The 23,506-nt window shown below is 56.6% G+C and overlaps 2 protein-coding genes across 2 annotated transcripts in view; both read left to right on the forward strand.

Annotated features, from left to right (window-relative positions):
• The window catches only part of LOC129696093 (dynein regulatory complex protein 11-like), a 34,901-nt gene extending 14,238 nt beyond the window's left edge, over positions 1-20,663 (forward strand). The window contains exons 7-19 of the mRNA XM_055633546.1: positions 2,100-2,184; positions 2,605-2,742; positions 5,848-5,911; positions 6,437-6,543; positions 6,875-6,970; positions 7,435-7,487; positions 8,348-8,430; positions 9,810-9,917; positions 16,032-16,231; positions 16,927-17,013; positions 18,623-18,800; positions 19,661-19,899; positions 20,397-20,663. Of these exons, the coding sequence (XP_055489521.1) occupies positions 2,100-2,184; positions 2,605-2,742; positions 5,848-5,911; positions 6,437-6,543; positions 6,875-6,970; positions 7,435-7,487; positions 8,348-8,430; positions 9,810-9,917; positions 16,032-16,231; positions 16,927-17,013; positions 18,623-18,800; positions 19,661-19,899; positions 20,397-20,513 (1,555 nt within the window). The 3' untranslated portion in view covers positions 20,514-20,663. The remainder of the gene's footprint in view (positions 1-2,099; positions 2,185-2,604; positions 2,743-5,847; positions 5,912-6,436; positions 6,544-6,874; positions 6,971-7,434; positions 7,488-8,347; positions 8,431-9,809; positions 9,918-16,031; positions 16,232-16,926; positions 17,014-18,622; positions 18,801-19,660; positions 19,900-20,396) is intronic.
• Positions 20,664-20,825: 162 nt separating this feature from the next.
• The window catches only part of LOC129695997 (ankyrin repeat and SOCS box protein 10-like), a 14,350-nt gene continuing 11,669 nt past the window's right edge, over positions 20,826-23,506 (forward strand). The window contains 1 exon segment of the mRNA XM_055633418.1: positions 20,826-23,506. This exon segment is cut by the window's right edge and continues 195 nt beyond it. Within this exon segment, the coding sequence (XP_055489393.1) occupies positions 23,396-23,506 (111 nt within the window). The 5' untranslated portion in view covers positions 20,826-23,395.

Genomic DNA, 23,506 nt, shown 5'->3' on the forward strand with positions numbered 1-23,506 from the left:
GATCCTGTCATTTGAGGAAGGACATTCTTGATATTGAGGGAGTGCAGCGTAGGTTTACAAGGTAAATTCCCGGGATGGCGGGACTGTCATATGTTGCTAGAATGGAGCGGCTGGGCTTATGTACTCTGGAATTTAGAAGGATGAGAGGGAATTTTATTGAAACATATAAGATTATTAATGGTTTGGACACGCTAGAGGCAGGAAACATGTTCCCAATGTTGGGGGAGTCCATAGTTTAGGAATAAGGGGTAAGCCAATTAGAATGGAGACGAAGAAATACTTTTAGAGAGTTAGATAGAGCTCTTAAAAATAGCGAAGTCAAGGGAAATGGTGAGAAGGCAAGAACGGGGTACTGATTGGGGATGATCAGCCATGATCACATTGAATGGCGGCGCTGGCTCGAAGGGCCGAATGGCCTACTCCTGCACCTGTTGTCTATTGCCAGTCAGCATGGCTTTGTACACAGCAGGTCGAGTCTTACTAACGATGGAGTTTTTTGAGAAGGTGACGAAGGTGATCGATGAGGTGGATTTTCAGAAGTCTTTTTATAAATTCCTTAATCGTAGATTAATCCAAAAGATTTAGATGCACGGGATCACCAATGAATTTGTTGCATTAAGAACCTGGTTGGATTCAGAACTGACTTACTGATAGAAGACGAAACTTACAAAATTCTTAATGGGTTGGACAGGCTAGATGCAGGAAGATTGTTCCCGATGTTGGGGAAGTCCAGGACAAGGGGTCACAGCTTAAGGATAGAGGGGGAAATCCTTTAGAACCGAGATGAGAAAAACATTTTTCACACAGAAAGTGGTGAATCTCTGCAACTCTCTGCCACAGAAGGTAGTTGAGGCCAGTTCATTGGCTATATTTAAGAGGGAGTTAGATGTGGCCCTTGTGGCTAAAGGGATCAGGGGGTATGGAGAGAAGGCAGGTACAGGATACTGAGTTGGATGATCAGCCATGATCATATTGAATGGCGGTGCAGGCTCGAAGGGCTGAATGGCCTACTCCTGCACCTATTTTCTATGTTTCTATGACAGAGGGTAGTGGCGGAAGGGCAGTGACGTGGACTTCCACAGGGACCTGTGCTGGGATCTCTGCTGTTTGTGATATTCATAAATGACTTGGAAAAGTAGATTGATTAGTTAATAAATTTGCAGATTACACAAAATGGATGGAGTTGCAGACAGTGAGGGGGGCTGTCTAAGAAATAATGTATGGAAGGATGTTGGGCTCCAAGTCCATAGCTTTGTGAATGCGCCAAGTAGATAGAATGGTCAAGAAGGTACTTGCCCTCATCAGTTGGGGAATTGAGTATAAGAGTCAACGTCATGATTCGGCTTTATAGGACTTTGGTCAGGCCACACTTGGGGTATTGTGTGCACTTCTGTCCGCCCCATTACTAGTGAGGCTTTGGAGAGGGCGCAGAGAAGGTTTACCAGAATGTTGCCTGGATTACAGGGTGTTAGATGGGGAATCACAGCGGGCGCTGGTCGCTGGTCTTTCCCCTCCGCTGGGATTAGATTCTCCGCTTTCCAACATCTCCGACTCCACGCCGCGCGAGGCCGGGCCGCTTCCGGTCCCTCCGAAAATTGTGTCCAGTTGGAGACCTCCCCCGGCCATCCAGAGTGTCCCTCAGCTCCAGTAAAGGCACGATGGCACAGGAAGGGGCGGACCGTCCCAGGGAGTGACAGGAGAAGAGACGAATCAGTGCCGACTGGATGGAGAGGAGATCGATCTGCCCTAAGATTTTTAAACCTCGCTAACTTTTACACAGAGAGAGAGAGAGAGAGAGAGAGAGAGAGAGAGAGAGGTTTAGAAAGGAAATGTGCGGGAGTACGTATCTTTTTACACAGAGGTGGTGGGTGTCTGGAACGCACTGCCGCCCCTCACCCCTCACCCCCCCTCTCCCCTACACCAAACCACACCCCAACCCCACACACTGCCGAACCCCACCCCACACCCCTAACCCCCCACCCCACTCACCCCTCACACCCTCACCCCTCACCCCCCTCACCCCTCACCCTTATTCTACTCACCCTTCGCCCCTCACCCTTACTCCACTCACTCTTCAACCTACTCCTCTCCCCCCTCAGTAACGCTACGGGGAAGTTCCCCGACTACCCCAGCGTGGAGCAGGGCGGATCGGACATACTCTTCATCAAGAAGACTCCGGAACAGGTACCATCCAAACTCCAAGAGAGCATCTCTCTCTCTCCGTGGGATTGACCTGTGCTTCCCTGGGCAGGGCAGGGCTCCATGTCTGTGTGTATCTGGGTCCCATGTTCCCCTGTCCCCTGTATTTGCGTGTTTCCTTGCTCCCTGTGAGCGTGTTCCCCCTGTACCTCTGTGGTGCGTGTGCCCCAGGTGTGCGTGTGCCCCGGGCCCCAGTCCCCGTGTGTGTGTGTGCCCCGTGTGTGTGTGTGTGTCCCATGTGTACATGTGCCCCATGTATGTGTGCTCAGCGTGCGCATGTGCCTGGTGTGATGCGCGTGACTGTGGGGCCGCGGGTGCAGGAGATGGCAGGTGTGTGCGTGTGCCCCGGGCCCCTGTCCATGCGCCCGTGCATGCCCCGTGTTGACACCTGTGACTGTGGGGCAGCTGGTGCAGGAGATTGCAGCCGAGGCAGAGGAGAAGGAGCGACTGGCAGCCAAAAAGGCGGCAAAGAAGTTGGCAGCGACGCAGGAGAAAAAGGATAAAAAGGAGAAGAAGAAGAAGAAGAAAAAGAAGGGTGGAGAGGTGAGATGGACGCGCGCCGGCACCACATCCCACACGCCACCCCGGTGCACACGCCCGTGCTGCCGTGTGTTCACAGGTCTCTGTACAGACAATACACAATAGACAATAGGTGTAGGAGTAGGCCATTCGGCCCTTCAAGCCAGCACCGCCATTCAATGTGATCATGGCTGATCATCCCCAATCAGTACCCCGTTCCTGCCTTCTCTCCATGTCCCCTGACTCCGCTATTTTTAAGAGCCCTATCTAGCTCTCCCTTGAAAGCAACCAGAGAAGCTGCCTCCACCGCCCTCTGAGGCAGAGAATTTCACAGACTCATGACTCTCTGTGAGAAAAAATGTTTCCTCGTCTCCGTTTTAAATGGCTTACTCCTTATTCTTAAACTGTGGCCCCTGGTTCTGGATTCCCCCAACATCGGGAACATGTTTCCTGCCTCTAGTGTGTCCAAGCCATTAACAATCTTATGTGTTTCAATGAGATAATAATAATAATAAATTTTATTTATGGGCGCCTTTCAAGAGTCTCAAGGACACCTTACAAAAATTTAGCAGGTAGAGGAAAAACATGTAAGGGGAATGAAATACATAGTAGAGACATGACTAGTACACGAAGTAAATACAGAATACAGTACAAAACACAATATGAGGCAATTAATGCACAGATGAAAAGGGACGGCACGTGGGGCTAAGGATAGGCAGAGGTGAAGAGATGGGTCTTGAGGCAGAACTGGAAGATGGTGAGGGACACGGAATTGCGGATCAGTTAGGGGAGGGAGTTCCTGAGCCTGGGAGCTGCCCTGGAGAAGGCTCTGTCCCCAAAACTGCGGAGGTTGGACTTGTGGATGGAGAGGAGACCGGCTGATGTGGATCTGAGGGACCATGAGGGTTGGTAGGGGGAGAGTAGGGGGAGTGGGGGGTGATATGGGGGGGGGGGCAGATGGTGGAGGGCTTTGTTGGTGAGGATCAGGATTTTGTAGGTGATCCGGTGGGAGATGGGAAGCCAGTGAAGTTGTTTGAGGACTGGAGTGATGTGATGCCAGGATTTGGTGTGGGTGATGAGTCGGGCGGCTGCGTTCTGGACCAGTTGGAGTCGGTTGATGTAGGTGGAGCTGATGCCAAGGAGAAGTGAGTTGCAATAGTCCAGTCGGGAGGAGATGAAGGCATGGATGAGTCTTTCAGCAGCGATGCCCTTTCATCCTTCTAAACTCCAGAGTGTACAAGCCCAGGTGCTCCATTCTCTCAGCATATGACAGTCCCGCCATCCCGGGAATTGCCTACACTGCACTCCCTCAATAGCAAGAATGTCCTTCCTCAAATTAGGGGACCAAAACTGCACACAATACTCCAGGTGCGGTCTCACTAGGGCTCTGTACAACTGCAGAAGGACCTCTTTGCAGGTCACACAATGCACAGGATGCTAGGGGTACATAGAACAGCACAGCACAAGAACAAGCCCTTCGGCCCACGATATCCATGATCGCATCTGCCTGCACGTGATCTATATGCCTCTATTCCCTGTCTATGATGTGTCTGTCTCAAAGTCTCTTAAACACCACTATTGTATCTGCCTGCACCACCACCCCTGGCAGCAAGTTCCAGGCACTCGCCACCCTCTGTGGGTAGAATCATGCCCTGCACATCTCCTTTAAACTTTGTCCCTCTCACCGGAAACTTATGCACTTTGACATTTCCTCTCTGGGAAAAAGGTTCTGACTGTCTACCTTCTCTCTGCCGCTCGTAGTTGTACACATTGTACGTCCGTCAGGTTTCCTCTCAGCCTCTGATGCTCCAATGAAAGCAATCCAAGTCTGTCCAATCTCTCCTTATGAGATCCCAGTGAACCTTCTCTGCACTCTTTGCAGCCTAACAACATCCTTGCTACAGCAGGGAAGCCAAATCTGAGGAAAGGCACAAAATACTGGATTAACTCGTCAGGCAGCATCCCTAGAGAACATGGATAGGTGATGTTTTTAGGTTGAGACACCTTCTTTGTGGATTTGCAGACGACACAAAGCTGGGTGGCAGTGTGAGCTGTGAGGAGGATGCAATGAGGCTGCAGGGTGACTTGGATCCCATGGCGATCTCACCCACCAAACCAGCCTTGCCTCGGGATCTTGTCCAAGGCCTTGGTAATGCCCAGAGATGACCGCCACTGCCCTATGCTCCTGGTCACCTCGTCACCAGCTCCATCAGATTCATGAAAGGAGGCACGGAGTTGGTGCTGTCTGCACTGGGTCAGTGCCAACACATGTACACAGCTGTAGGCCCGTTCTCTGGTGGTGTGCGGTCAGTGTGGCCAACATCCCCTCCCCATGTTAACGATGGCACCAACAAGCACAATGAAGAACATAAGGACCTGTCTCACACTGGCCACTCCCTCTTCTCCCCTCTCCCATCAGACATGAGGTACAGAAGTGTGAAAACGCACACCTCCAGATTCAGGGACAGTTTCTTCCCTGCTGTTATCAGGCAACTGAACTGTCCTCTCACCAACTAGAGATAAGCCCTGAACTAAGTACTATCTACCTCATTGGAGACCCTTGGACTATCTATTATCAAACTTTACTAGAATTTACCTTGCACAGAACATTATTCACGTCATCCCCTTTATCATGTATCTGTACACTGTGAGCGGCCCGATTGTAATCATGTCTTTCCGCTGACTGGTTAGCACGCAACAGAAGCTTTTCACTGTACCTTGGTATACGTGACAATAAACTAAACTGAAAGGAACTGTGTTTCCGTGCTTGACTGGGAAATAAAGGCAGTACTGCACACGACATGTTAAACACGGGTCTGTGAACTCACAGTTCTGTGTACGTACCGTATATATTTTTAAGTTTTGTTTATTATTGCCAATTGTACCAAGGTGCAGTGAAAAGTTGTTGCGTGATTACTAGTCAGTGGAAAGACTATACATGATGACAATCAAGCCATCCACAGTGTACAGATATATGATAAGGGAATAATGTTTAGTGCAAAGATATAACATTGTATGTGCACAGGTGTGTCGATATGTGGCATGTGCACACACACACTCTGCGTACATGTGCTCAGCGTACACGCTCCACGTGGATAACTGCTGTCTCTGTGTTACCTTTGACCTCAGCCAAAACCGGACGGTTACTCCGAATTCATGGCAGACCTGACGGAGGGACAGCAAACCTACCAAAGTGAGGAGCCTGTGGGGATGTGGGAGGGGGATGTAACTGGGGCGGGGGGGGGGGGGGGGGTCTGACAAAGTTATGGCCTCTAGTGTCACCATGAGGGGTGATAGTGCACTGACTTCTGCCCCTCTGGGAAATAACTCACTGTGGGGTTACCTACGGTCACTGCAGGGTGACTGACGCGCTGAGCTCTGGCCCCCAGACGTGGGGTGGGGAGGGGGGGGTCATAGGGGTCACTGTGGGGTAATTGACGTGCTGACCTCTAGCCCCCACAGTGTGGGGGGGGGGGTCATAGGGGTCACTGTGGGGTGACTGATATGCTGACCTCTGCCCCCAGATGTGGGGTGGGGAGCGGAGGGTCATAGGGGTCACTGTGGGGGTGACTGACGTGCTGACATCTGACCCCTAGCGGTGGGGAGGGGAGGGTCATAGGGGTCACTGCAGGGTGACTGACACGCTGACCTCTGGCCCCCAGCTGTGGGGTCATAGGGGTCACTGAAGGGTGACTGATGTGCTGACTTTTGCCCCCAGTGGTGTGGAAGCAGAAGGATGACTCGACCAACCTGATGCAGCGACATGAGGTGGAGTTGGAGAAAGAGGAGACACGGCTGGAGGTGGAGAAGGAGATCCGTCTGCAGGTGGGGTCAGGGGTCGGGGGTCATGGACTGGGGTTCGAGTCGGGGAACGGCGGTCAAGGGTTAGGGTCGGGGGTCGGGTGAAAACCTCAGTGTCAAGGATTAGGGTTGGGGATTCTGGGGCGGAGGGTTGGGGGCAGTGGTTGGGGTCATGGGTTGAGTCATGGTCGTGGGTTGGGGTCGGGGGGGGGTCACAGGTTTGGGGAGTGGGGTAGTAACCCTGCGACAGGGCCAGCATTCCAGTGTGGACACCCTGGGGCCGGTGTGGATTGGGGCCACGGGGTCGGGGTTCACCGGTGGCTGATCCACTGACCATGACCTATGTCCAAGGCAGGTGGACGAGCTGATGAGGGAGGAGCTGAAGAATCTACGGATGGCGATCGAACGAGATTTTAGTGATCCCACCAAACACAAGACTCGGGCCAAAAAGGTACGGGAGCAGGGTTCGGCCTGGGGTTAGAGTTCAATTTAGTTCAGTTAGTTTAGTTTTGTGTCACATGTACCGACAAAAGCTTTTGTTGCATGCCGTGCAGTTATCGGAAAGACAATGCATGATTACAAATGTGCTATTTATGGTGTATATGTTCATGATAAGGGAATAACGTAGAGTGCAAGGTAAAGCCAGCATTCACATCTACGAGAGGTGACTCCGTGACTATCCTTGACCCAAGTGTTCCCCCACCCCCGTGTACCCTTCAGCACCCCCCCCCCCCCCCCCCATCCCCCACCCCTTCCCTCTCCCTGATGTCAAGGCCTCTGCCCCCCCCCCTCCAACCGTGCCCCACCCTCCATCCAATTCGCGATAAGCATCAAGGGTGACCCCTATTAACCCCCTGACCCCTATTAATCCCCGTGCCCTCTGACCTCTGCCTCACCACCTGTCTCTCGGTTTAGAAAGGGAAAGAGAAAGCCACGAAGAAGAAGGACAAAGATCTGACGGCCAACAGGTAACGAACGGGTGCTGCCACCCATGGGTGCCCGCGGTCCATGGGTGGGGTCTGTGGGAGTGGTGGAATCAGGCCCTTCGGCCCTGACCTGCGGCCCCATCGAGGCTGGTCCAGAAGATTGTGTAGGGGATTCACCATGACTTAGTTGTGTGGATTCGGGCTGGTAGTTGGAGAGTTGCCGAGCAGACGGCGGGCCCGATGCCGGGGTGTTGCCGGGTTGTTGCCGGGTGTGTTGCTGGGCCGTTGCCGGGCAGATGGCGGGCCCATTGCCGGGTTGTTGCCGGGGTGTTGCTTGGCCGTTGCCGGGCCGTTGCCGGGCCCATTGCCAGGGTGTTGCCAGGGTGTTGCCGGGTTGTTGCTGGGCCGTTGCCGGGCCGGGCCCATTGCCAGGGTGTTGCCAGGGTGTTGCCGGGTTGTTGCTGGGCCGTTGCCGGGGCCCATTGCCAGGGTGTTGCCGGGTTGTTGCCTGGGTGTTGCCTGGATGTTGCTGGGCCGTTGCTGGGCCCATTGCCAGGGTGTTGCCAGGGTGTTGATGGGTTGTTGCCGGGCCCATTGCCAGGGTGTTTCCGGGGTGTTGCCAGGGTGTTGCCGGGCCCATTGCCGAGGTGTTGCCTGGATGTTGCTGGGCCATTGGGCCCATTGCCGAGGTGTTGCCGAGGTGTTGCCGGGGTGTTGCCGGGGTGTTGCTGGGCTGTTGCTGGGGTGTTGCTGGGCGGTTGCTGGGTTGTTTCCTGGATGTTGCTGGGCCATTGGGACCATTGCCGGGGTGTTGCCGGGGTGTTGCCGGGGTGTTGCCGGGGTGTTGCTGGGCTGTTGCCGGGGTGTTACCGAGCTGCGCTGTGACCACTCTCTGTCCTCAGGACCCTCTCCTCTCTGTGCGATGAGCTGATGGAGCAAGGCCTGCTGAAGGCTGCACCTCACGTACGGCTGGCCAGCTTCCTGGGTGAGTGGGGTTCCCCCCAAACCCCGACCCCTGACTCCTAACTCCGACCCTCGACTCTGGTACCTCCTGACCTCCCCCCCTTCCCCAACATCAATGCCAACCCCGATCTGACCCTAATCACTGACCCCGGCCCTCGACTGACCCCAATACCCCATGAACCTCAATCCCTGCATCCTCTGAACCCCAATCCTCAACCCCAACTCCCCAACCTCTGACCTTGACACCCACTGAGCCCTTACCCTCAATGCTAATCCCCCCACCCCTATCCCTGACCCCTCAGAGTCCATCCCTACACCAACTCTGGTCAGTCAACCTCTCGACCTCACTCCAACACCCTCCTGAACCTGATATTTTAAATTTCTCCCCACTGACCCCCATTGCTCCGCAACCGGCCTCCAACAGGAGACCCCTCAACTCACCGTTGCCCGTCGCGGGGCTGGCCGAGTCCGGAGCGGGTGGAGCGGTGGAGAGCGCTGATGCCTGCTGCTGCTGCTGCTGCTACCGGAGAGTGACCTCCAACGGCAGGTCTGTGGACGGCGGCGGCACCGGGAGCCCTGGGTCCCTGGAGGGAGACCGCTTTTTCAGGGCTCCTGCAACGGCGACTTCATCACAAGAGCCCTGGAGCGGGGCCCTTTACTCTGCCCCGCACGCCGCGGGACACTGCTAGCGCACCCGGGGTCTTTAACACCAAACCCGGTGTGCGACCTCGCACCACCCGCGTGGCTTTAATGGCCGCGGGACAATTGCCATCGCCATCCGGGGGCTTTGACTTTGACTCTGACATCCCTATCTTTTTTTTTGTCCCTTCCATCACAGCTATGTGCCCTCACTATTTGTGTGTAATGTATGCTTGCAGAAACGGCATGTCTCTGGACCCCCAAATGACAATTAAATTGACTCTGACTCTGACTCTAACTCATCCCTACACCAACATCTATGTCAACGCCGACCTCACTCCAACACCCTCCTGAACCTGATCTTGGTCCCCTGACCCCCATGGCTCCACCACCAACCCCAAACTAAATCCTGTAAACCTGACTGACCTCAACTATGATCCCTGACCCCAATCCCTCCCGCCATCACACCCACCACTCTCTCCACGCGGAACTTGCCCCCCTCACAAACGCTCCCTCTCCGCCCTATCTGTCCTCCTCCCCCTCCCCCCTGTCCCCCCCCCCCAAACTAACTTCCCTATCCCCCTTAATAACCTATCTCCCTCCACTACACTCTGCCCCCTCCTCCCCACTAACTCTGCACCCCCCCCCCCCCCCATGCCCTGTCCCTATCTCCCCCCCCCCCCCCCACACTCTCTCCCCCACACTGCTCTCTCTCCCCCACATTAATCTACCCCCCCCCCACTCCACTCCTTCTCCCCCCAGGGGACTTCAGCTACCTGGGGTCGACGCTGCGAGAGGCCGACCTCGACCCCCAGCCCTCGCTCTACGACATCCGACAGATTATCGCCATGTATGCCGTGCTGCCCCTGGGTGAGTGGGAGGGAGGGGGGGGGTAATCGGGGCTAGAGGAGGGAGGTGGGGCAATGTGGGCAGATGACGAATAATGGGGGTGAGGGGGGAACGGGGGGAAGGGGGCAACGGGGTAGGGCAATGGTATGTTTGTGCTGCCCCTGTTTGAGTGGAGGGGGGGGGGGGGGGGGGGTGGTGGGGGGGGGGGGAGGAGAGAGGCTGGACGCCGTGTTGCATCTGGGTGAGTGGGAGGTCCGGGGATGGGGGAGGCACCATGCTGCCCTAGGGTCAGTGGGGGAGAACGGGGAGGATGAGGGGAGCGGAGGGTGTCGACTGAAGGTGATATTTTAGCGGATGCAGAAACGACGGCCCCAGCCGACGCCGCTACATGATCCCCCCCCCCCCCCCCTCCCCCAATCCACGGTACGGAAACGCACGGGTAACCGGACGGTTCGACCGGAGCGCATAGTACGAGGTCGCGGAGCGAGCCTAACATTCGGGGCCGGCAAAACAGAACCGGAGGGATGTGACAAATGCATCCGAGGGACGGGCATAACAGAGGGGGCCGGTGAAACATAACCGGGGGTAACAGGTGCAGAGGGCGGCAAAACGGCCAGCGGACACCCTCTATGCCGCAGAGTGGCCACAGCCACCGGGCTATCCTCGTCAACGTGTGCTGGCTTAAGGCGGCTGATGTAGACGAACTCCTCCTTGCCACCCATGTCCAATGTGAACGTCGAGGTACCAGTCCTCGGCACATTGTACGGACCTTCGTACACCCGCTGTAACGGCGAGCGGTGAGCATCCCTACGAAGGACAATAAGCACAATCCCTGTAACATAGAAGGCACATGCACCGTGGACGACCCGTGTCGGGAAGTGGGAACCGGGACCAAAGCGCGCACCCGCTCGCAAGGGTCAGCTAGTACCGCCGAAGCCGGGACCTCCTGATCACAGGTGACGGGCAGAAAATCCCCAGGTACCCGCAAAACCGAGCCGTAAACCAGCTCGGCCGAGGAGACGTCGAGGTCTTCCTTAGGCATAGTTCTGATGCCTAGGAGAACGCACGGCAACTGGTCAACCCAATCGGGGCCGGTGAGCCGAGCCTTCAAGGTGTTAGCCCCTTCGAAAACTACCCCAGCCTCCATGGACCAAACCAGGTACTTAGGCTTGACCTTAGTACTTGGTACTTAGTACCAGACACTGGAACAATGGCCGCATGATGCCGGTCGCTGACGGGACGAATCGGTGGTAGAAATTGACCATTCCGATGAATTCCTGCAGGCTCTTGACGGATAGTGGCCTTGGGAAACGATGGATTCGTCCACCTTCTCGGGCAGCGGTTGCGCGCCGTGGCAGGTTATGCTGTGACCTAAAAAGATGGAGCGCAAACCGAACTGGCCCTTCACGGGGTTGATCACCAACCCGAGCTTGCGCAGCCGTTCGAAGAGCAGGCAGAGGTGCCTAACGTGTTCAACCTGCCAGCTGCTGGCCACCAGAATATCATCGAGATTGATGAATATGAACGGCAAACCCCGCCCGACCTGATCCATTAACCTTTGGAACACTTGAGCGGCATTCTTCAGGCCGAAAGGCATTCTTAGCCATTCGAAAAGGCCGAAAGGGATGATGGTGGCCGTCTTAGGGACGTCGTTGGGATGGACCAGAATCTGATTATACCCGCGGACAAGGTCGACCTTCGGGAAGAAGGTAGCGCCCTCCAGATGAGCCGAGAAATCTTGGATGTTCGGGACTGGGGTTCTGCCGCAGTTACGGCGTTAAGACACCTGTAATCACCGCAAGGTCTCCAACGCCCCGGACGCTTTGGGTACCATGTGCAGAGGGGAAGCCCAAGGGCTGTCTGACCGCCGGACAATCCCCATGTCCTCCACAAGCTGTAATCCGTCTGGTGCGATGCGCAGTTTATCGGGCGGGAGGCGGTGCATGCGGGGGTGGCCCTCAGTGGGGATGTGGTGGACCATGCCATGATGGGGCGTGAGCAATTCTGGGAATTCAGTGAGACGGGCTGCGAAAGGTTGCTGGATCTCAGCTACCTCGTCGAGTTGCTATCGAGGCGTGAACGGATTGCGCTGCTTGGCAGGGAACCATTCGCCCGCCCCGCACATCGACTAACAGGGAGAACGCGCATAAGGAATCGGCCCCCAATATCGGCTGGGTGACATCAGCAGCGGTGAACTTCCACCTATACGGATGGGAATCGAAATTTAAGTCCATGGTCGCGCACCATAAGTTTGAATGTCGCTCCCGTTAACGGCCCAGAGGACGGGTCCTACCTTACCGACGCGGGTATCTCAGGCGCTAGGCGGCAGGATGCTGGTTATGGCACTAGAGTCGACCAGGTAGCGGTGGCCGGAGTGGCAATCACGGGCGTAGAGGCGTTTGTTCGGGCTGACCGTGTTCGCCTCTATGTGTGATCGGCCGAGGCATTTCCCTGAAACGAGCAGCGGTTTCGGCATCTTCGCGCTTCCACACCGTAACGTCGCCGGCTGTACACCTCCGGCAGCGGCGATGCTTCTTCGGCGCTGGGCGGATCCTGACCTTCGTCCCAATGTCGTCTCGGTTGCACCGGTGAGCCCTGCCTCGTGCCGGCCATCTGTGGGTCCACAGCTCATCAGCTCTCTCCACGAGGTGCCGGGGATCGCTGAAACCGGCCTTGGCGAGCATCAGACTGATCTCGTCCGGCATCTGCTCCAATAACGCCTGATCGAATAGCAGACACGGGCGATGCTTGTCCATCGGGGCCAGCATCTTCGCCATGATGGTGGATGGACGCCAATCGCCGACACTGTCCATGTGCAGGATCTTTGCCGCGCTGTCTCTACGCCTGAGACCGAAGGTGCGTAACAGCAGGGCCTTCAAACTTTCGCACTTTGCGATTGTCAGTGGATCTCTAATATACTTCAACAGCCTCGAGGCACAGTCCTGTGGCAGAGCTCCTATCACATGGAAGTACATTGTGTCATCCGCTATTATTCGATGCAGATGAAACTGTGCCTCAACGTGGGCGAACCACACCTGAGGTTGATCTGGCCAAAATGAAGGCAGCTTGAAGCCCGGTGAGCCCTGCCTCGAGCCGGCCGATTCTGCGGGGACATAGTCCTCCTGCATGATCTCTTGTCTAACGCCGACTAGACAGGTCGGGGTCACCAAGTTAACGGATGCAGAAACGACGACCAAGTTTTCTGACCGGTTTATTATTGAACACTCGCTCCTTAGCAAACAGGCCTCTGCAAACACGTCTGGTCACAACGGTAGTCAGCAAAAGCAACTGTGGCACGAAAATCACAAGTCACGTGACCGCGGCTTCTGAACGCCGGGTTCGATATCTGCGTGTGCCAGCAGGCGCCACTACTATAGAAACATAGAAAATAGGTGCAGGAGTAGGCCATTCGGCCCTTCGAGCCTGCACCGCCATTCAATATGATCATGGCTGATCATCCAACTCAGTATCCCGTACCTGCCTTCTCTCCATACCCCCTGATCCCTTTAGCCACAAGGGCCACATCTAACTCCCTCACAAATATAGCCAATGAACTGGCCTCAACTACCTTCAGTGGCAGAGAGTTCCAGAGATTCACCACTCTCTGTGTGAAAAATGTTTTCCTCATCTCGGCCCTAAAAGATTTTCCCCTTATCCTTAAACTGTGACCCTGTTGATGATGGACTGGGCAGTGTTTATAAATTTTTGCAGTCTTTTCCGCTCCTGGGTGCATAATATTCCTGTTGTTTCCCACAACCTCAACCTCATCAAAGGCAGAGGGGCTGGGAGATCAAATCCACAACTCCCCGACAGTGCCTACGCAGATAGAGGGGGGGGGGGGGGGTATTTGTCAGGCATGGGTTGAGGCATTGTGGAAGAAGCAGGCACATGGAACTGCAGATGCTCATTTACACCACAAGATCGAGTGTTGAAGTAACTCAGCAGACCAGGCAGCATCTCTGGAGAACAAGGTCGACACAAAATGCTGGAGAAACTCAGTTGGTGAGGCCGCATCTATCGTGAACAAGGATGTGACGTTTCAGGATATGACTGAACTATCTCCTATCCATGTTCTCCAGTGATGCTGCCCGACCCAAGGTTCAAGATTCAAGAGAGTTTATTGTCATGTATCTGGGAGTGCAGAGAAGGTTCACCAGACTGATTCCTGGGATGGCAGGACTTTCATATGAAGAAAAACTGGATAGACTCGGCTTGTACTCGCTAGAATTTAAGAGACTGAGGGGGGAAACTTACAACATTCTTAAAGGGTTGGACTGGCTAGAAGCAGGAAGATTGTTCCCGATGTTGGGGAAGTCCAGAACACAAGGGGTCACAGCTTAAGGATAGAGGGGAAATCCTTTAGGACCGAGAGGAGAAAAACTTTTTTCACACAGAGAGGTGAATCTCTGAATCTCTGCCACAGAAGGTCGTTGAGGCCAGTTCATTGGCTATATTTAAGAGGGAGTTATATGACGGTAGAAGGTACAGGAGCTTGAAGACTGCAACATCCAGGTTCAGGAATAGCTGCTTCCCCACAGCCATCAGACTCAACTCAAACAAAATCTGAACTTTGACCTGTAACGGAGAGATGAGTGTAGCCAGGATGGTGTGGGTCCTTGATGATGCTGCCAGCCTTTTTGAGGCAGCGACTGTGGTAGATCCCCTCGATGGTAGGGAGGTCAGAGCTGATGATGGACTGGGCAGTGTTTACAACTTTCTGCATTCTTTTCCGCTCCTGGGTGCATAAGTTGCCGAACCAAGCCATGATGCAACCGGTCAGCATGCTCTCTACTGTGCACCTGGAGAAGTTCGAGAGAGTCCGCCTCGACATACAGACTCTCCGTAATCTTCTCAGGAAGTGGAGGCGCTGATGTGCTTTCTTTATGATTGCATCAGTGTTCTGGGACCAGGAGAGATCTTTGGAAATGTGCACGCCCAGGAATTTGAAGCTCTTGACCCTTTCCACCACCTGAAGTGACAGGTTGAAAATGTCCGCAAAAACTCCAGCCAGTTGGCCCGCACAGGTTTTCAGAACACGACCGGGTATACCATCAGGTCCAGGTGCTTTCCGAGGGTTCACCCCCTGAAGGATTTTCTGACGTCGACCTCTGTGACTGTGACCAAAATATATCATGGCGAATGGGGGCTCGGGAAGGCACATCAGTATTCTTCTCCCTATCAAAGCGTGCGTAGAATGCATTGAGCTCGTCAGGGAGTGATGCTTCGCTGACATTTGAGCTGCCTCCTGATTTCGCCTTGTAGGAAGTGAAGGCATTCAAGCCCCGCCACAGCTGCTGAACATCTGTCTCATCTTCCAGCTTGGAGCAGAAGTCCTTTTTGGCCTTTTTGATGGCCTTAAAACCCTGTCCCACTGTACTAGTTCATTCAAGAGTTCTCCCGAGTTTGCCCTGATTCGAACTTACGAATTTACGGTAATGGCCGCTCGCAGGTACTCGGGGCTCTCATGGACATTTTACAACATGTTTAAAAATCTTCACGAGTCTTCCCGAGCTTACCGCGTTTCCCGAGTACCTGCCGTTAGCGTTACGAGCCGCTAAGCGACGTCCAGAGCTCCGACGTCCCTGCTACGTACATTCTACGTGCTTACCACGAGTTTGATTTTTTAAAAACTTGGGAGAGCTCTTTAATGAACTCGTACAGTGGGACAGGGCTTTTACCAAGGTCGTATCTGGACTTCGTGTAGTCCTCTGTATCTTCGGACATGAATGCCCGGTGTCCGGTCTTCAGGAGAGTGCGGATCTCTTAGTTCATCCTGATTGGGAAATACTCGGAAGGTTTTTGTTGGGATGCAGTCCTCTACACATTTCTTTATTAAGTCTGTAACGACTGTGGCGTTCAGTATTCGTTCAGGTCCGTTGCCTAGTCCCTGAACATAGCCCAGTCTACAGACTCCAAACAGTCCTGGAGTTGTTCATCTGCCCCCCAGTTGGATTATAAGAGTAAGATTTTTCAGGACCTATACCAGTGCCCCCCGCCATGCACTCCCTCCTCCTCCTCCCCCCCCGCCCCCCCCCCCCCCCCCTCCTCGCCCTTGCCCCCGTCCCCACCCCCACCCCCCCCTGCCCTTGTTGCCCCCACAGTGAGCTATGTGTGCCCCCCCCCCCCCCCCCCCAGGGTCGCAGGCCCTCCACCAGCGGGCCCCTGCCGTGCGCTCCATGCTCCTGGCCGGGCCCCTAGGCGTGGGCAAGAAGACCCTGCTGCACAGCATCTGCACCGAGACTAGCGCCACCCTCTTCGACCTCTCGGCTGCCAACATCGCCGGCAAATACCCCGGCAAAGCCGGCCTCCAGCTCATGTTGCACATGGTCCTCAAGGTAGGAGGAGGGTCGGGGCAATAGAAGGGGGGGGGGGGCGAGGGGAGGTGGAGGCGGGGGTTGGCACGGGAGTGGCACGGGAGTGGTGGGTGGGGGGGGGGGGGGGGGGGGGAGAGAGGGAGGGGCATGAGGAGGAGGAATGTGGATGGCTTCAGGGGGAGGGGAGTGAAGGATAGGGAGTGGTGGGGTGGGGACTGGATGGGAAGCAGAGGAGGGGATGTGTTGAGGGGGGGGGGACTGGGAGAGGGGAGTGAGTCAGTGTTTCAGGTCAGAGAGAGACTGTTGGTCAGAGAGGAACCGGAGGGATGTGTTGGGCCGAAGGGCCTGTATCCCTGCTGTGTGGTTCAATGTGGACGCGGTGGGCTGAACGGCCTCCCGGTGCTTTGGTGCGTGGCGCAGCGGGCGAAGCCTCTGCCTCTGCCTCACACCGCCAGAGGCCCGGGTTCGATCCTGACCATGGGCGCTGCCTGTACGTTTTCTCTGGGTGCTCCGGTTTCCTCCCACACTACAGGTTTGGGGACGCACATGTTTGCAGGTGAATTGGTTTCTGCAAATTACCCCTAGTGGGGGGGGGGGGGGGGGGGGGGGGGGGGGAGAAAGTGGGATAACATAGAACTAGCGATGGCTAGCACGGACTCGGTGGGCCGAAGGGCATGTTCCCACGCTGGATTTAAACTCCACTCCACCAACTCAAGGTGGCGAAGCTGCTGCAGCCGTCGGTGCTGTGGATCGACAACGCGGAGAAAACCTTCCTCCGGAGAGTGAGCAAAGAGGACCGGCCGGTGAGCGCACAGCATCCCCGCCCTCACTCCCTCCCTCCCCCCCCCTCCCTCCCTCCCCCCCCCCCCCCCCCCCCCCCCCCCCCCCCCCCCCCCCTCGCCCCCTCTCCCTCCCCCTCTCCCCTCACTCCCCCGCCTCCTCCTCCTCGCCCCTCTCCCCCTCACTCCCCCCCGCCTCCTCTCCTCGCCCCTCTCCCCCTCACTCCCCGCCTCCTCTCCTCGCCCCTCTCCCCCTCACTCCCCCTCCTCCCCTCCTCCTCGCTCGCCCCTCTCCCCCTCCTCCCCGCCTCCTCTCCTCCCCCCTCTCCCCCTCCCTCCCCGCCTCCTCTCCTCGCCCCTCTCCCCCTCACTCCCCGCCCCTCCCCTCTCCTCCCCCTCTCCCCCTCACTCCCCGCCTCCTCTCCTCACCCCTCTCCCCCTCACTCCCCGCCTCCTCTCCTCACCCCTCTCCCCCTCACTCCCCCCCTCCTCTCCTCACCCCTCTCCCCCTCACTCCCCGCCTCCTCTCCTCACCCCTCTCCCCTCACTCCCCCCCCTCCTCTCCTCTCCCCTCTCCCCCTCACTCCCCCGCCTCCTCTCCTCACCCCCTCTCCCCCTCACTCCCCGCCTCCTCTCCTCACCCCTCTCCCCCCCTCCTCCCCGCCTCCTCTCCTCACCCCTCTCCCCCTCACTCCCCCCGCCTCCTCTCCTCACCCCTCTCCCCCTCACTCCCCCGCCTCCTCTCCTCACCCCCCCCCTCACTCTCCCCCGCCTCCTCTCCTCACCCCTCTCCCCCTCCCCCCCTCCCCGCCTCCTCTCCTCACCCCCTCCTCTCTCCCCCTCACCCCCCGCCTCCTCTCCTCACCCCTCTCCCCCCTCTCCCCCCCCTCCTCTCCTCACTCCCCTCCCCCCTCACCTCCCCTCTCCTCTCCTCACCCCTCTCCCACCCTTCCTCCCCCCCTTCTCCTCTCCTCCCCCTGCCCCCCCCCACCCCCCACCCCGCGCCTCTCCTCCTCACCCTCTCTCCCCCCACCCCCCGCCCTTCCTCTGTCCTCAACCCCCCTCCCCCCCCCGCCTCCTCTCCTCACCCCTCTCACCCTCACTCCCCCTCCTCCTCTCCCCTCTTCCCCCACCCTACACCCCCCTCCTCCTCTCCTCATCCCTCTCTCCCCCCCCCCTCCCCCTCCTGTCCCCACCCTCACTCCCCGCCTCCTCTCCTCACGTCACCCCCCCCCCATCACCGCACCCCACTCCTGTCCTCACCCCTCTCTCTCATTCCTTCACCCCCTACATCCTCCCCTACATTAACATCTTCCTCAACCCCTCCTCCTCACCCCCTCCCTCCACCCTGTGCTCACCCCCTCCCTCCGCGGTGGGAGTGGAGGGTTGGCAGGTAATCTATCCCATGTACGTGTAGCATGGGCAGGTGGAGCCGTGGCGACTGCAGCGGGAGTGGGGAGAGAGGTGTGTGTGTGTGGGGGGGAGGGAGGCTGCTGATGGTGAGGGGTAGCTTGTCCCCTGTGCCGCAGCTAGTGCCGTTGTTTGGGATGGTGAGCCGAGCGCTGTGGTCGGATGAGGGGTGGAGGAGGGAGGAGAGGCTGAGGGGCGGTATAACCTCTCCCCATGCCGGCAGCTGGAGCCGCGGCGGCTGCGGCGAGAGTTGCCCCGGGTGCTGCGTCAGGTGGGGCCCGACGACCGGGTGCTGCTGCTGGGGACCAGCCGGCGGCCGTTCGACGCCGACCCGCGGCCTCTGTTCAAGGTTTATGAGCGCATCGTACCCGTGCCCCGGGCCGACTATGCGTCCCGCCTACGTGAGTGGATCAGGGAGGGAGGGATAGAGGGATAGAGTAGGGGGATAGGAGGGGGGGGGGGCAATTTGGGGGGCAAGGGGGTGAGAGGAATCCAGGAATGGGGTGGGGGGGGTACGGATTGGGGTTCAGGGGGGGACATCCATGCAAAGGGGGGTGGGAATCCAGGGATGGGGAAACAGGTGGCGACCCCCCCCCCCCTCGACACCCCCCCCCCCCTCGACACTCCCCCCCCCCTCGTCACTCCCCCCCCTCCTCGACACTCCCCCCCCCTCGACACCCCCCCCTCGACACTCCCCCCCCCCTCGTCACTCCCCCCCCTCGACACTCCCCCCCCCCTCGACACTCCCCCCCCCCCCCTCGACCCTCCACCCCCCCCCCCCCCCCCACCACATTTATCATTGGGTGCAGCCCCTGGCCGTGGCTCTGGGGGGAGGGGGGGGGGGGGTAGACACTAGGCAGGGGAGAAGGGTGGGGGGGAGGGTCAGTGGGGGAGGTCCTGAAGGGACGGGCCGATGGGTTCTGCTGGGAGAGGGCGGCGGGGATGCGGCCTGGTGGGGAATGTACTGGTGGACGGGGGCTGGTTCGGTGAGGAGCAGTTTGGGGTCCAGTGGGTGGGGGGGGGGAGGGGTGTTGGAGCTGAACAGCATTTGGAGGAGGGGGGGTGGACCTAGTGGGGAGAGTGGCAATTTCGTGGGCTATGGGGCAATTTTGGGGGGTTTAAGGTGTGGGGGGGGGGGGGGGGTGAGGGCTGTTGTGGGAGCTGCGGCTGCCTTGTGACCTGTGACTGCCCCCCACCCCCGCACCCCGCCGCCTGAACTTCCACCCCCTGCCCCCCACCCCCCCCCCCCCCACCACCGTAGTGATTTGGCGCAAGCTGATTGAGCAACACGGCGGGCTGGTGAGCGATGCGCTGGACCTCAGCTCGCTGGCCAAGATCTCAGACGGATACACTCCCGGACACCTGGCGCAGGCCGTGCGCGCCGTGCTGACCGAGCAGCGGCTGTTACAGCAGGCCGAGCGGCCGCTCGCTGCGCACAACTTCATCCACGCCCTCAGCACCATCGAGCCCGTCTATGAGCAGGAGGACGCCGCCTTCAAGGTGAGGGTGGGTGGGGGTGGACATGCTCTTCTCCCCCTCTCTATCCCCATCATCTCTCTTCCCACTCTATCTCTCCCCCCTCCCTCTGCCTCTCACACATTACCCCCCGCCCCCCCCCTCCACTCACTCACCCCCTCACACGCACACTGTTCCTCCAACTTGCTATCTTACACTCACCACTCACACACTCTCCCCTCTCCCTTACACACACCATTCTCTCTTCCTCACTGAAAATTCTATTTTATCCAATGATACATAATTGTGACAATTTCCTCGGTGCAGTGAAATACGCACACACGCCTCACCCACTCTCTCTCCTTCTCTCTGTCTGTCTTTCTATCCTTCCTCCTCCCCCAACCCTCTCCCCTCCCTTGCCCCACCTCTCGACACCACTCTCTCCATCCCGTCCCCATCTCTCCCCTCTCGCTCCCCCCTCTCATCCCCATCTCCCCTCTCCATCTCCCCTCCCCGTCAATGACCTCCCTCCTTGCCCTCAGACGTGGATCGCCAAGACCCCGTTAATGCGGAAAGCACTGAAGGCTCGGCGGGAGAGGGAGGCGGCGGAGAGAGCGGCCGAGGAGGCTGCGGAGAAGGAGAGGAAGCGGAGGAGATGACGCGGGGATGATGAGGGCCACTAATAAACGGTCACTGAGTCTTGGGACTGTTTTACTCACCTTATGTCAGTGCATCCACTGCCCATCTCCCATTTACTGGTGCCCTCCTATAATTCCTAATTTAGGGGTGCCCTCCTCTATTTCCCAATTTAGGGGTGCCCTCCTCTAATTCCCCATTTACCCTGGGTGCCCTCCTCTAATTCCCCATTTAGGGGTGCCCTCCTCTAATTCCCCATTTACTGGTGCCCTCCTCTAATTCCCCATTTAGGGGTGATCTCCTCTGTCCCCATTTATTAAACCATGAGGAAATAAATAGGGAGGATGTACCATTTTACCTAGAGTAAGGAAATCAGAAAGCAGAGGACATCCGTTTAAGTGAGGGGAAAGATTTAAAAGGAACCCGAGGGGCAACCCTTCCACACAGAAGGTGGTGGGTATATGGAACAATCTGCCAGAGGAGGGAGTTGAGGTAGACAAAATGCAAGAAGGAACTGTAGACACCGGTTAGACAGAACATGCTGGAGTAACTCTGCGAGACAGGCAGCATCTCTGGAGAGAAGGAATAGATGACGTTTCGGGTGGAGACCCTTCTTCAGACTATTCTGTTTCTCTCTAGATGATGCCTGACTCGCTGAGTTACTCCAGCATTTTGTGTCTAACTTCGAGAAAGTTGAAGATAGACACAAAAAGTTGGAGTAACTCAGCAGGACAGGAGCAAAGGATTTGGTGACTTCTGGTCGAGACCATTCTTCAAGGTTGAGGCGGGTATTACAACATTTAAAAGACATTTGAACGTGCATAGATAGGAAAGGTTTAGAAGAATATGGGCCAAATGTAGGCTGGTTGGACGAGTGACATCTTGGTCAACATGGACAAGTTGGGCCGAGGTGCCTGGTTTTGTGCTCTTTGACCCTATAACTAGAGGAGGGAGTTTCCTTTATCTAATACCCTTTAATTCAGACATCATTCTGGTAAACCTCTTCTGGTCCCTCTGCAAAGCCTTGACATCCTTCTTGTAATGGGGTGACCAGATTAGTCAGATTTATTGTTACCTATACCGATGTCATATGAGAAGGTTGATTTTGCATGCTAGGGTACGCAGGGAGAGAGAGATTAGCCATGATTGAATGGCGGAATAGACTTGATCGGCTGAATGGCCCAATTCTACTCCTATTCCTTATAACTATGATCAGATAATACTATACATACAAATCAAACTCGAATACAACACAAAGAGCAAAGGGGAAGACACAGGGTTGTACAGAGAGTACAGAGGAGATTTACTAAAATGTTGCCTGGGTTTCAACAACTAAGTTACAGAGATAGGTTGAATAAGTTAGGTCTTTATTCTCTGGAGCGCAGAAGGTTAAGGGGGGACTTGATAGAGGTCTTTAAAATGATGAGAGGGATAGACAGAGTTGATGTGGACAAGCTTTTCCCTTTGAGAATAAGGAAGATTCAAACAAGAGGACATGACTTCAGAATTAAGGGACAGAAGTTTAGGGGTAACATGAGGGGGAACTTCTTTACTCAGAGAGTGGTAGCGGTGTGGAATGAGCTTCCAGTGGAAGTGGTGGAGGCAGGTTGGTTGGTATCATTTAAAAATAAATTGGATAGGCATATGGATGAGAAGGGAATGGAGGGTTATGGTATGAGTGCAGGCAGGTGGGACTAAGGGAAAAAGTTGTTCGGCACGGACTTGTAGGGCCGAGATGGCCTGTTTCCGTGCTGTAATTGTTATGTTATATGGTTATAGGGTGCAGAATATAGTTCTCAGCATTGTAGCGCAACAGTGTAAGAGACAAAGTCTAATGTCCGCAATGGGGTAGTCGGGAATCGCAGCTGCTTGCAATAGACCACAGGCTCCCACCATTCACTGTAAACTTCCCTCGTATTTGACCTTCAAACGTGCAATACCTCACGTTTACAGGCGTACAGCACAGAGACAGGCCTTTCGGCCCAACATTCGTGCCAACCTAACTGCCCATGTAACAGTCCCATTTGCTGTTCTGACCCATATCCCTCTAAACCTTTCCTATCCATATAATCATTTGCCCTTCAAACGTGTTAGGAGTCACAGAAAACAGGCCCTTCGGCCCAGCCCGTCCATGCCGACCAAGAAGCTAGTGTCATTGGCCCATATCACGCTGAGCCTCGACATGTAATCATTTGTCCAGAATTAACCACAGCTGTTATTTCTCCGCCGGGACACGCAAGCCTTTCTGGTATGTGTTGATGATATCAGCCGGCGCAACATATCGCGCGGGTGGGGAGGGGAGGGGAGGGGAGAAGGCTGGCCGGGAGAGATGGAGGGACCCCCCCAGGGAACCCCCCCTACGGCTCCCGCCTGGTGGGAGACGGGTGGCGGTGCAGTGAGAGGCACACTGCGCCTTCCCCCCCTCCCTGTCCTGTGACTGGTGCTGACGGGGTTAAGTCCGCTCTTTGTGAACGAGAGCGCCTGGGCCAGGAATAGCGGCTGACACAAGGCTTGTAGACGGCCGGGCAACGACCCAGACACAGTCCCAAGGCCCCAGACGGCACGGCGGCGCAGCGGTAGGGCTGCTGCCTTACGGTGCTAAAGACCCGGGTTCGATCCTGACCACAGGTGCCGTCCGTACGGGGTTTGTACGTTCTCCCCGTGACCGCGTCGGTTTTCTCCGGGTGCTCCGGTTTCGTCCCACACTCCAAAGACGTACAGGTTTGTAGGTTAATTGGCATTAGTAAATTCTAAATTGTCCCTGGTGTGAAGGATAGTGCTTATGTACGGAGATCGCTGGTCGGCGCCGCCTCGGTGGGCCGAAGGGTCTGTTTCCGTTCTGTATCTCTAGACGATACTTCGCCCCAGCTCCATCCCTGCCCCCGCCCCACAGCCCCGGCCCGCGATGGCCCGGAGGCTGCAGAGCGTGTGGCCGGAGCGAGAGGGGCCGGCGCCGGACAGCGGGCTCCGGGCTAGACTGCGGCCGCGGCTGTGCAGAGACCTGCTGGTCCAGAAC

Source organism: Leucoraja erinacea, chromosome 4 (genome assembly GCF_028641065.1).
Source record: "Leucoraja erinacea ecotype New England chromosome 4, Leri_hhj_1, whole genome shotgun sequence".
NCBI lineage: Eukaryota > Metazoa > Chordata > Chondrichthyes > Rajiformes > Rajidae > Leucoraja > Leucoraja erinaceus.